The 13,917-nt window shown below is 41.0% G+C and overlaps 1 protein-coding gene across 1 annotated transcript in view; it reads left to right on the top strand.

The window, feature by feature from the left end:
- Window positions 1–13,917, top strand: part of crm (cramped chromatin regulator) — a 120,717-nt gene that overhangs the window by 102,259 nt on the left and 4,541 nt on the right. Inside the window, exons 11-16 of the mRNA XM_068766794.1 lie at window positions 1,098–1,389; window positions 2,722–2,851; window positions 4,503–4,608; window positions 6,505–6,615; window positions 7,207–7,330; window positions 9,207–9,291. Coding sequence (XP_068622895.1) covers window positions 1,098–1,389; window positions 2,722–2,851; window positions 4,503–4,608; window positions 6,505–6,615; window positions 7,207–7,330; window positions 9,207–9,291 — 848 coding nt within the window. The remainder of the gene's footprint in view (window positions 1–1,097; window positions 1,390–2,721; window positions 2,852–4,502; window positions 4,609–6,504; window positions 6,616–7,206; window positions 7,331–9,206; window positions 9,292–13,917) is intronic.

The following is a 13,917-nucleotide window of genomic DNA, read 5'->3' as shown; positions in this document are numbered from 1 at the left end:
AATCTGCTATTTACGATCATAAGCTATAACTGTTATCCAATATGCGCTATCTCTTCTTTCTTTTCTCTCGCTGAAAAATAGAAAGGTTGTTTTACATGTCTCTCATCTCCATCTAGAGGTTGTCCAGTAGACGAATATGTTTATATGTAAGTATGTGTCTATTGTAATGTATGTATATGTACAGCCTAAACTACCCTCTCCTTCATGTCTCTCAAATCCAAAGGTTGTCTGGTAGAGATCGCCTCGAGCAATAAAACCGCCTCTTGTACATTTATATAAATTGTTTTTTTTTCTTTAGTTATTATCTACGGTGTACAATAAAATATAAATAAATAAAGATAAGGTTTATGTTGGACTGACACTAGTTAAATGTCTCTTTTAAAGCCTTTTGTAAAGACTGCTGTAACTCGTACGCATACTAGCCTTGCTAATACAACTCTGACTGAATATCTGGACCATTTGGACCAATGCTAGAGTTCACGTGTTATACAAGCAGAAATCCAATGGGCATTTAGTTCGTTATTCTATGGTTGATAATGTTACATAAACCATATAATGAATATGTGCTTAGTGCTGTTGTTCCTGGAGGCTTTTATGGCTTCATCGAATCTGAATTCACGAAACGAAGGGGTTAGTGAATTTGGATCGAAACTAGATTGAGCTATTCCAATTTGCACGCCGACGTTCACATTAAAGTAGTAGTTCTAAACGTGTTGAGTGTAGTGTAGTATATGTGAGTGTGTTTGGGATCCTAAGTAAGAAAAGGACCAATATTTAGCCACTTCCGCACATGCAGTGGTAGTCGTGCAACAAAGTGCACCGCCCGCCAGCTGATAAATGCGTATGCAGCAAACAATGCGAATCACACAACCGCCACCGCCAAATTACTCAACACGTGTTTCACTCCTCCACGGGGCATCTTTAGGAGTTATGTTAGTGCCAAACACAGAGCATAACCCTGATTCCTCTCTATCGCCTGATTCCATTATATGTTTGGGATCCTACATTAGTTCGTGTCCGCTGTTTGCGGTGGTAAAAATGAATCGTAAGTCATATATGTATATTGCAAATGATATATTCTCATAAACTCTTTTCAGTTTGGTTGCAGATCAAAACTAGAATTGGACTATTGGTGGGCAGTACCTACTCCACCGTTGCCACAACCCCTACACAAATCACAAAAACATAATGACACAGAAAAACTATCTGTCACCGTTGAAAAGGAGAAACACGGTGAGAGAAGAGAGAAGGTGGATAAAGATAAAGGATTGGATGTCGTGACGGAGGATGAGAAAGAGAAAGCAAGAGAGAGTGATACAGATATATTCTCACCCAAAAATAATTTTAGTCAGGACAGCAATGATGGTTTATCTGGTGATGAGCGGAAGAGTAAGTGTTTTTGTTCTGTTAAGATAACATTACTTTATTCGACATTGGAATTTTTAACGATCTTAATTTTTTTTTAATTTGTTTTTTTTTTCTACACTACTTCCGAAAGTATTATAGTTGTCGAGGAGAAGCAGTATTTGGAGGGTTTGAAAGAAAGAATAAAGAATTTACATTTGATAAACAAATTCACCTTACTTTTTAATAACAATATTGAAGCTATATTAGTTTATGATAATATAAATAAGGGATATAACATTTGACACTCGTGTCAATGCTGAAATGTGGAATCATTTTTATACTGAAGAGAGGCTTCCCGTGAACACGCGTTTTATGCGACATTCCCTTTTTAAAGTGTGCAAGAGGGGATGTGCGAGAGGGACGCCGAATAGAGCGCCCTCTTTCGCACATATAAATATAAGTAATTTTTCTAAATAAAATCTTCTAGTTCACGGACCCTTCCGCTCCGTGAATTCAGTACCGATGAAGCTGTAAAAGTCTTAGGGCTAAGCATTAACATCATCACAAATAAAATCACTCTCAATCGAAACTTCTTTTATTAAACACGCAACGATAAATTGGTAACTAAAACAGCTGCTAAATTTAAATATTATTAAACTATTTGTCCGTCAGAACTGATTGATATTAATAAAATGTAAATAGTTAGTTTGAAGTAACAGTGGGCGTGGGACATCGACCACCAGTGGGTAGGCTCCCTCGATGCGAGTAGCGAAAGATCGATCATCGTTGCGATCTTTGAGAGAGATTTGCATTGCAGTGGGCGCCTATCAGCTGATATGACGACGATAAAAAGTTGTTATATGTTTGATGGAATTTTTTAATTTTTAAAAGATAAATTTTCGGCATTTTAAAGACATTTTAAAAGTAAATGTTTAGACATATTTAAGAATCTTTCAGAACTAGAATTACTAGATCGGAGTGTAATTGTAGCATATATTTTATAAAATTACTAGCTGATCCCGCAAACGATGTTTTGCAAAAAAAATTAAAGTTTTAAATTAACAAATGTAAGATAAGGGTTGATCGTAGAGAGGTGAAAATTTAGGTTTGTATGTATTTTTTATGCTGTATCATAATAAAATAAAAACCAAAAAAATTGTCTAAAAAATTAAAAATAAAATTTAGGGGTGGACCACCCTTATCACTTAGGGATATGGAAAATAGATAGTAGCCGATTCTCAGACATACTGAATACGCATGTAAAATTTGGTAAAAATCGGTCAAGTCGTTTCGGAGGAATTCAAGTTCGAACACCGTGACACGAGAATTTTATATATTAGATTGATATCGTCTAATTAATAATGAACTTTTTAGACGAGCAACTGGCGTCTCCCGAGCACAAATCGGCAAGTTCCGGCTTCAGCACCCTCAAGCTGGTCTCCAAGCTTATCAACCGTCCGACACCGTCACAAAAGGACACGGGATTCCATCTCCTAAGTGATAGGTAGGACTTTTATATAGACCTTAACCTTCTAACTGCCAAGCTGTTTTGGCCGTGACTACCCCAGGTGCCAAATGGAAATATCAAGTGTAGGCTTTCCTTATGTGAAAATTTGGGATCTTTACATTCTATGAATGAATATAACACATTATGTATATCATTATGTACTGAGACCGCCGGCGACTTTCATGGCACTTAAAAGCAACAGAGTACTCGGTGTGCCATGAGGTCGTCGGCGGGTCACGTTTTTGTAACACAGAAAACACAATAGGTTTTCAAAGCCAGCTTTGAAATATGAATAAATTGTGAATTCAATACAAAGAAAGGTTTCTATATACATATTCTAATGTAAATTTTATATAAAAAGTGAGGCCGCCCGCGGTCTCATTGGCACCCATGGTAACCGCTTCTAAAACATGCTGCAAATCGTATACCATCCCGTGATCCAGTTGCTAGGTGCCTAATGAAGCTAATAATTACCGGAGGGTCAGAAAAAAATAATATTCCTTAGATGTACAGATGAAAAATTGTGAGGTAGCCGGCGGCCCTCACAGCACCTATTGTTGGGTATCGTGAGGTAGCCGGCGGTCCTCATGGCACTTAAAAGGTTAATGCAAAACCATAAACATAATACACTTAAAGTAAACCATAAGAATTACCCTACTTTAACACCACACCAGAAACAGATGCATTAATATGGTAAAGTATAAGTAAAAAATTTATATCATATTCAACTTCATCTAGAATGTATTAATAAGGAGCTTGTTATGTTGTAATAAAGATGTTGAAGCCAGTCGACTAGACGTTCAAATTCGTGATTCCTAACGTGGGCTCCATGCCCCACAGGTGGACAATTTAATTGTTAAGAGGGCAATTCGAAAGTGTACTCGACACAAGTTTAACCATTTCGTTTGGGACGACAACAATTGTCGTACATTTCTAAGGCTCTGCAGAGTATTGCAGACCATTGCTAGGAACAAAAGCAAGGTTTAAAATAAAGGGTGCGTTTTTGGAAAACAAAACGTGAACGATAAGTAAGATAAAAATAGTAATGTCAATTGTGCCGCGTATTTTAATAAATAAATAAAAAGTATAACTAAAAATTTTAAATAAATTAAACAAGTTATTAATGTAATCAGGCTTTATTTTGCGGAAGTCCATCCTAAGTAAGAAAAGGATCTATATTTAGCCACTTCCGCACATGCAGTGGTAGTCGTGCAATGAAATGCACCGCCCGCCAGCCCGCTGATAAATGCGCATGCGGCAAACAATGCGAATCACACAACCGCCACCACCAAATCACTCAACACGTGTTTCACCCCTCCACGGGGTATCTTCAGGAGTTATGTTACACCGATTAGTGCCAACTGAAGACACCCCGTCCTGAAGAGGGTGCACTTCGTTGCACGACTACCACTGCATGTGCGGAAGTGGCTAAATATTGGTCCTTTTCTTACTTGGGAGTATATCGGCTGATGATGATCATTAAAAACAAGGCTTCCGGTCTGGCTGAGTATCATTGAATTAGCTATGGAAGGAGCTATGTTACACCGATTAGTGCCAAACACAGAGAGACTATTGATTATTACTACATTATAGAAATATTGGTCCTTTTCTTACTGTTGTGTCAATTTACTATCGATGTGTTTGTCAGGATGAAGCGTCTTCTAGCACTTGCTGGGAACCCGCTGGCGGGCGCGGCGGCACCGCGCTGCGCATGCGGTCACGTGTGTGCCCATCAACGCAAACAAGTTGTTCAGGTAATTATTGTTAAATATAAAACCTCTTGGAGTACCCCAGGGTTCCGTTCTTGGCCCAATCCTATACACCCTGTATACAGCAGACCTCCTCCATGGTTCCTCAAGAACTCTGAAATCCACGAAGCTCTGGAGATCAGAACAGTAAAGAAGGAGATCCAGCAGACATCGTCGAATAACTTGGCTTCCGAATTGACTTGCATCCAGTACAGGAAACGTCTCAAACGCCATGACATCAAGAGACTAGACGCTCGATGGTGAACAAGGAGTGTTTCCCGCCGGGGAGATCCCTTCGAATGCTATAACCACTCAACAAATCCGCTTATAGTCCTGGGACTGATCGCAGATGAAATAAGGAACACAAAAAAAAAAATTAAAAATTATACCTTCTTCGTTTCAGCCATAAGTATTGAGTGGTATATATACATACGTGTATATATGTAAATATATATATATATATATTAATGTGTGTGTGTGTGTGTGTTTTAACTGATTTTAATTATTGTTGTACAGTAATACCCCGCTTTACGCGACCCGGTTATACGCGGTTTCACTATAACGCGAATTGCAAATTTCGTGCTCAAATGCCTCGAATTACGCGAAAGAGTGCATATAAATATAATGTAGTCATCAATGGTGTCTTGACCAAACAGTGTTGGGTGTTATGAACGTATTTTACAAGAACGTAAACAAAACGTTACCCAAAAAGACAATAGATGTATTTTTCCGTAAAAAATAAGAGTATGTGTTGCATAAAGTGTTCCTAGAATTAAAGTGATTGATTAAAATGATTTGTATTTTTTTGTAATAATTTTTGACGTATGTTTAATCATAAACCTCGTTGTACGCGAATTTCAGTTAACGCGATTTTTTTTGGAACGTATCCCTCGCGTAAAGCGGGGTATAACTGTATTATGTAAATTAAAAATAAAAGTTTCGCTGCGAAACCGAATCAAAAATGATGAGATCGCTAAAACTAAAATCATGGACGTATATCGAAGAATTGCTCATCTGAAATTTCAATGAGAGGCTCACATCGCTTGTACTAGGCTTTTGCTTTGCAATTAGCGTCGACTAGCTGAATAAAAGTTTCATTATGTAGATGTATATTTTAATTTTGAACAACAAAAAGCTCTCAAATAGCAGACTACACACCCTTGAACATCGTCGTCGAGTTCCCAGCTTATCGGTTTGTTTATAGGATACACTTTGGAGAGTGCTCGAAGGCTCTTTTCGAACTGATTGAGCCATCTCAATTCCTTTATCGGACTACTAGGCGCAGGCAAAAGTTTTATCCATACGTTGTTGATATACCCAAAAGTCGAACTAAGCGGTATGACAGATCATTTTTGGTGAGAGTCGCCAAGATTTGGAACGACCTGCCTTTTTCCAGGTTTTTACAAGCTTGTTTTGGATGGGCGTGTACCACCTTCGTTTTCATCTACACTTTTCATCAAGTGAGATGGAAGACAAACGCTTATTTATTTAACATATATCTAATATATAAAATTCTCGTGTCACGGTGTTCGAACTTGAACTCCTCCGAAACGGCTTGACCGATTTTTACCAAATTTTACATACGTATTCAGTATGTCTGAGAATCGGCTACTATCTATTTTCCATACCCCTAAGTGATAAGGGTGGTCCACCCCTAAATTTTATTTTTAATTTTTTAGACAATTTTTTTGGTTTTTATTTTATTATGATACAGCATACAAAAATACATACAAACCTAAATTTTCACCCCTCTACGATCAACCCTTATCTTACATTTGTTAATTAAAAACTTTATTTTTTTTGCAAAACAACGTTTGCGGGATCAGCTAGTATATTATATATATATGCTTTATGTTTAAGTCTAATAAAGGTGTTGATGTAATTCGTGGTGCTCTGCAGCAGAAGCCGACTGCATGTATAGCTACTTCGAGACCCACCACAGTCGACAGCATGCCCATCTTCCGGCACCCCACACCCATAGCACCACGTCCAGGCAACGAAGCGGATCCTGATGTAAGCTAAACGAACTTATTTCTCAACTCCATGTTAATATCACAATTACCACGTAAAACGTCATGTCAATTCCAAAATTATTATTTTTTTTACAAAGAAAGTATGTAAATAATTGATACTGCCACATTAATAGATTGTTTTTTTTTAATTCCCAATATGGTTGGGAACAGGGATCTTATTTTTTTTAATAATTTTTTCACTTTTCCTATTTTTTAATTTTCATTCTCTTCTTTCATTCCTCGGTATATCTACCCTACTGCTCTTTCATTCCACAATTCAATTTACTTTTCTCTTCTAATCTTATAATTTTTCATTCATCACAGCTTTTTTAGTTAATTTTACATCTTATACCTATATATCACAGTTCTCTTATTTCTCTTATTTTACTATATTAGTTTTTACATTTTTTTAATTTCAAAATAAAAGGCAAAAATTTGTGAACGAAAATATGTCTAATTTTCGAAAGACATCTAACAAAATAACAGCAAAAGAACTATACATTCAACCTTTTAATTTTTTTACATCTTTGATCATCATGTATTTATAACAGAATGATATATTTAATAATAAAATCACTTTATGTCTGCGTAGACTGGCAGACCTTTGAATCTGGAGGGTCTGCCGCGGTTGAGGAGAGGGCGGCCAAGGCTAGCGGCGCGTCGAGTGGTTGTTCAACGCCTTCTGCCTTTACTTCCGAAGCTACCACCGCCCAGCAGTACGTTATATGGCTACTACTAGTAAATAGATCCCTGTCCTTGGGCGGGTATACTGTACACTTTGAAATAACCTAACGTTTGAAGAGAGAATGCTTCCTCAGCTACTGCAGGAAGGTGGTGATAAATGCAATAGGTAAAAATAAAACAACACACAACACTAAAATATAGAAATAAAAGAAATATAGTAGTACCAAAATTAGTGCAATAAACAGCATAATATAAGATGATAATTATAAAGAAAATAGGTGTTAAATGTTTGAACAATAAATGTAATGCTGCAAAATAAAATAGTAAGGAAACCTAGAATGTAGTGGTTGAGGATGGATGTACGGCTAATGGAATGAAAGACTGGGAAAATTGTAGAATGAAAGAAACAGTACGACAGATAAGATGATACATGAAAGAGAAGAATGTTAATAATAAAAAATATGAATAAATTACTAGAAATAAAAAGTCCCTGTCCCACACGAGATAGGGAAACGAGAGGTCCCCAACAGCGGGGACCATTAAAAAAAAAACTTAACGGTTGAAGGCTTTGGGGTATATGCCTTTCGTAAAGATCGCCACGATGATCGATCTTTCGCTATGTGTAGTTGTTTACTATGTCGTTGGCCCACCTGTGGGGGAGTCACGTCTTTAAGTTCGTGGTTGCCACTTTAGAACCTTTCTTTTTAGTCTATATTACAATAAAACGTCTTACTACCGTAGCCGTATAGGCTTCCCCCCTAGATTTCCTATAGAACCTATTGGAAGTCCTTTCCAATCCAATGTCCAATGACTTTGAGGTCGTATGTCCATTAAGTGGGTGTTGCGCGGAGATATCCACGCGCTTTTCGGTCTAAGTGGCAGTTATGACAGACAAATGTTGAAGTAATTTTTAAAATTATAAATATGTGTTACTAAACATGATCTTGCTTTTGGTGCTATGCGTGTGATATGTTCTCTATTTATGGTTTACGATATCGAAAAACCTTATACGTATTCTCATAGCCTTAGACCAGGGGTGCACAACACGGCCCGCTTAACATTTCTACAATTGAATGTATTTTATCGACTTTCTCTCGTCAATATATTGTTATAAAATTAATTATAATAAAATTGTGGTTCGTGCTAAACCGAAACAATTATTATTGTGTACGATTAGAAAGCTACGTATTTGTATGTACGCTTGTATCGAAAAAACGTTGATAAATTTATCTTGTTTATTTATATTTTGTATTGAAATTATGTATGTTTCCTTATGGTGTTGTTTATATTTAAAAAAATTAAAAAATGTTGGTTAACCCTGCTTTAGACGACCATCATCATTTCAGACATACCATGCCCACCGCTTCATGCCACTTCGCCCATAGATTTCTTATACGATCGTTTGAAAGTGGCATTTATTCAGTTTTCACCCACGTTAATAAAGTAACACGTGGTGTAGTCTCTTCTTTTTTACATCTACTGCACAACAATTTAATGTACATTAAATGTGTTTATATATATTGAATTACTATGTACTTATACTGAAGTTAGAGTCGCCAACTGCCACGTGGTTAATCTTACTGCTTCAAGAATCAAATGTACCTATGTTTATATGTATGTTTGTACAAAATAACTAAAAAAATATATCACCTTGGAATAACATAAAATGTTTTGTATCTATGTTAATCTGGTCAAACTGTGGCTTGTTATCAACAGACGAGTGGATTCGATCCGACCAACTGATGGACCCTGGACATCTTGGACGAATATCCTCGGTTTTTCCAGACACCATCAATTTGTCAAGACCTTGACCTTGGTTTTTGTTTGATAACCTCCTATTGCTATTTTTAAAAATGTTGGTAATTTATGTTAAAGGTAATTGAACGTTTAAAATTAATGTACTCACAGATTTAATACCGGTGAAGATTGTTCCAAACACACCGTCGGCGCTACCCAAAATCCTGCCAAAACCACCGCCAACCTCCACTTCTGAGTAAGTTTGGACTTTATATATTTATAGCTAAGAAATATATACTACTACTAGCTGATCCCGCAAACGTTGTTTTGCAAAAAAAAATTGATATTTTAATTTACAAATAAAAAATAAGGGTTGATCGTAGAGGGTTGAAAATTTATGGTTGTATGTATTCTTGTATGCTGTATCATAAAAAAAAAAACAAAAAATTTCGTTAAAAAAATAAAAAAAAATTTTTAAGTGTGAACAACCTTTATCACTTAGGGGTATAGAAAATAGATAGTAGCCGATTCTCAGACCTACTGAATACGCATATTAAATTTGGTAAAAATCAGTCAAGCCGTTTCAGAGGAGTTCAAGTTCGAACACCGTGACACGAGAAATTTATATATTAGATGTTTAAAAATTAAGGTTAAATTTTCATTTAAAACTTCTGGTAGGTACAAATATTTTTTTTCTAAGTTGGTAGGAGTGTCTATAACATTTGCCGAGCGTCAGTTTGTTAAAAGGAATTTTTTTGGAATATTTGACCCATCCCAAACTGTTTTAAAGGATGTAATGACAAAGAAAATTTAGGCTAAGTAGCTTCTGCGCTTTTATCGCTTAACAATAAGGCGATAGTATAAATCAAGACAGAAAGAAAAATATGTTTTGTAGGAGTTACATGACGTCATCGTAGGTGGCGCATCAAAAAGGGGAATCCCACAAAAATATAATCCTTTGTATACATTGGCCGAGAGATGGCGCTCTACAATAATTCTCGGTTTGTGATTGGCTGACGATTTCTATTGGTTGAACATTGTTTTCTTAGTTTGAAATCTGTATAAATATGGGCTAAGCTTGATGAATATACACATTGCGAGCTCAGCGCTTGGAGCGTGTCTCACGACTTTCCCGCCTCCCTTAGAGCTGACTTGCAATCAGGTTCGTTGTCTTGCACCCCTGTGCAAGATATATCGGCGCACGCCGTTTGGAAGTGCGGATCTGTCCTCGTGACTTATCCGCCGACCTCTCGGCTGTAGCAGCCCGCCAAATCCGCGCCCCTGTGCACGGATTCGCTACGCTCGGCGTTTGGAGTGTCGGACGTGTCTTCGGACTTCCCCGCATCCCGTAGTTGCCGACGTAGTGTCCGCTTCTTGCACTTTTCAGTGCAATAAAGACCTGTGTACAGCATTTGGAGTGTCGGACGTGTCTTCGGACTTCCCCGCCTCCCTTAGCAGCTGTCACAGATTACTGTTTCGAACTGTAAAGAACGTCTGAAGTCGTCCCCGAGAAGCCGGCAGTGATCGCACGTCCAGTCTGCGAACGGTCGCCGATTGCGTTGCTCCTGTCCCTTCGGTCCGGACGGCTCCTCCGTCGTGCCAGTCAAGAAGCAAGCCGCAAACCGAACTACGCGTTCGGTCAACATCCGTCGGCTTGCCCGCTCACCGCGCCCCGCGCATCGATACACGTCGCGCGTCGTCTCCGTCCCCCCCCCACCCCGGGGTGGGGTCGCGATCCGCGTCGACTAGGCACTTCCCCCCCCCCTCCAACGGCACCCCCGCGCGGGTCGCTTAGGGTAATTAGGTAGGTAAGGCTAGGACCGTTAGGCGCGTTACTACGGACGCCGGGTGACGCCGCGTCCGTACGACCGTTTAGGGTTCTGTCTTCGCCGAGCGTAGTTCGATTCACTGACGCGTTGTGACGCTCAGTGACGCGGGTTTACCTCTCGCCGGACGCCGCTGTCCGGCACAGGGGAACCCAGTGTGACCTCAGAGGTCACTTCAATTAGATTTCGCGTTCCCACGCTTTATATCGTTCCGCGCGTGCGATAACCCCCGCCCTCCCTCTCTGTCGTAAGGCAGGGAGGTGTCGCGTGTTCCTTATACACCTTTACAATGGCGCAATCATGGCGTCACTACACGGGTCCTCCATTCGATTTAAAATCTCCCCCTAAGTCTTCAAAGGCCGCCAAATCCAAGGCCGGCGCGAAGGATCACCCATCTCGCTTCACGAGTGACTCTCCGCAGTCACCGGACACCCCAGTTCGTTACGAGAAGCAGCCCCTTCCTGTAAAAAAGCCGGACGCGGAAGACGACTCGTCGGACTACACCTCCGGGTCCGAGTTTCTCGACTCGGACTCGGACTCGGAGATGGAGATTGACGAGTCGAAATCTGCGTCCCGGTTTGACGAGTTCACACTCGTCACAGGCAAGAGGAAGCGCTCACTGCGAGCTACTCTTTCGCCTTCTCACCAGGACAGTTCTAAAACTGCCTCCCCTCCGAAAAAAGCCGTCCGCAAACCATCTCCGACGGCTACCTCCTCTAACCCGACCGACCAAAGGTCCGCTCAAGTCCCTCAACCTAGCGGAAATAAACCCCCGCCGCCCGTCTTTCTCCACGATAAGCAAGCGTGGAAATCAGTCCACTCATGGCTCCTCGCCAATGACATGGGCAAATCAAAGGCCAAAAATACCACTCAAGGTATTATGGTCAACACCCTAACTGTAGACGACTTCCGTCGTTTCACTAGATATTTACGTGAGGAAAGCATCTCCTTCCACACGTATGCCCTCCCCGAAGAAAAACGACTTCGTGTCGTTATCCGCGGCCTCCCGCTTGAAATTGATGTCGCCGATGTCGTCGACGACCTCAAACAGGCGGGTCTTCCAATAATTGATGCGAAGCGCATGTCGTCGCTTCGCACCAAACGCCCCATGCCACTCATCATGGCTACCTTAGAACTCTCCGCCGAAGGGAAGCGTATCTTTGCCCTCAAAGATATCTGCTCCCTGTCAGGTGTCTCATTCGAGGCACCCCACCGTAGAGGCATCGTCGGGCAATGCCACAGATGTCAACTCTACGGACACTCCGCCCGCAACTGTTTCTCCCGCCCTCGGTGCGTCAAGTGCCTAGGGGACCACGGGACAACAGATTGCCCTCGTCCCGCTGTTACAGAGACGCCGCCCGCGTGCGTGCTCTGCAAATCCGAAGGCCACCCAGCCAATTATAAGGGCTGTCTTAAGGCGCCTAAAAAACGCCGCACAGGCCGCCGCCCCCCGCGCCCCTCAAAAAACGCAGTCCGTCCCCCCACCTCAGCCCCCGCGGCAATAGTTTCGAAGCCCACTTCGAAACTTACTCCCCCGCCACCCCCGCCGGCCACTTCAGCTTGGGCGAAGCCTCTCTACCCGAGAAGCAAGCCCGCCTCACTCCCTACCGCTCCGCCGGTTGCCCGTGAGCAACCGAAACCCGCCAAACCCGCCACCGGGTCCCCTTCACCAGCCGAGGATCTCAAATCCTTGGCACAATACCTCGCCAATATAGATCTTGACGAGGTCTCCATTCTCGCTGCGAAACTACGTAAAGCCTCCGGTCCCTCGGAGCGCTTTATGTGTATCGCAGAACACTCTGCCCTACTCGCCGCTCTCAAAGCAGAGTTTAAATAAACTTTGCTTCCCCTCTCTCACATTATGACGTAACTCTCACATCGATTCTCGTCGATTTCGATGCACTTACATGCACTACTCACTTACTCATAATACGGCGGCCGCGTCCGCCTTATTCGTTTAAAGCGTGGGCGGTCCGGAGAGGCCCGTGTCACTCCCGACCGCCGTGTAGTCCTCGCTTCGCGTTACATAACAAACACATACATACACTACACTATACACCTATACGGTTATAGTCTCTCACGTTTGGTCGTCATCGCCGCCACTGTGGTACGTTCCGCAGCCCATAAAATTTCGGCCCGTAGACCCCTGTTCTACGGGTTCCATTTAGATGAAGCTGTAAAAACCATAACCGGTTAGCAGCAATAACTTCACCAGATATCGTATCGTATCGTATGAATATACACACTATTACTTCGGACTTCGTGTTGTTATTATTTCAGAGAACCATCAGCCCTTGGAAGATTCCTAAAAAATACATCGTATCGTTCTCGAATCTTCTTTGTTAATGAGAATTCTATCTATCTATTGTTTCTGAACATGTTAACCCTTAATAACCTAGAGTTTCAATTTTGATACCAATCTTTTAAATCGAATGTTCAAATTACTATAAGATTTTTTTATAGGTTGGCTGTACGTATTTTACTGTTGTATAATATTTTTTCCAACGAAATTAAAAAAAAATTCCCTTTATCTAGACCCTCAAGCAAAGACAGTAATATTAAAAAAATATCACTTTCGTAAATTAGGCTACTAAGGGTTAATGCTGTTAGCCCTAAGGCTTTTACAGCTTCATCGGTACTGAGCTCACGGAGCGGAAGGGTCCGTGAACTAGATTTAAAACTAGAAACTAAAAGCTGGTAGGACGTCTACCAGTTGCACGGGGACGCTCGCACGTTGTTAAGGCTCTTCGCGGTAGAGTTTTGACGGGGTGTGTTGCTGGAGTGTGCTTGCGGGTTGGGACGGCAGCGTGGACCACAGGCGAGCCGAAGAGGGATCCGGATCCAACCACGGTTCGCCCACGCTGTTCGCGGTTAGGGAGCGGGCGGCCGCACACTAAAAACGAGTGTTGTGGAGTGATGGGTGTAATTTTGAAACTTTAAAGATGAACGAGAATTTTACCGCCCGGAGTCCCTTTTTATACGTCTATGCTGAAAACCTACTAACGCCATCTGTCGTCGCTTGCTGAAACTACAGAGTTCATATTTTTCTATTGAAA

This window comes from Battus philenor, unplaced genomic scaffold (assembly GCF_028537555.1).
Source record: "Battus philenor isolate CCGP_79_NKW_IND1 unplaced genomic scaffold, ilBatPhil1.0.hap1 SCAF_22, whole genome shotgun sequence".
NCBI lineage: Eukaryota > Metazoa > Arthropoda > Insecta > Lepidoptera > Papilionidae > Battus > Battus philenor.
The sequence above is the reverse complement of the archived record's forward strand: the minus strand, read 5'-3'. Positions and strand labels throughout refer to the sequence as shown.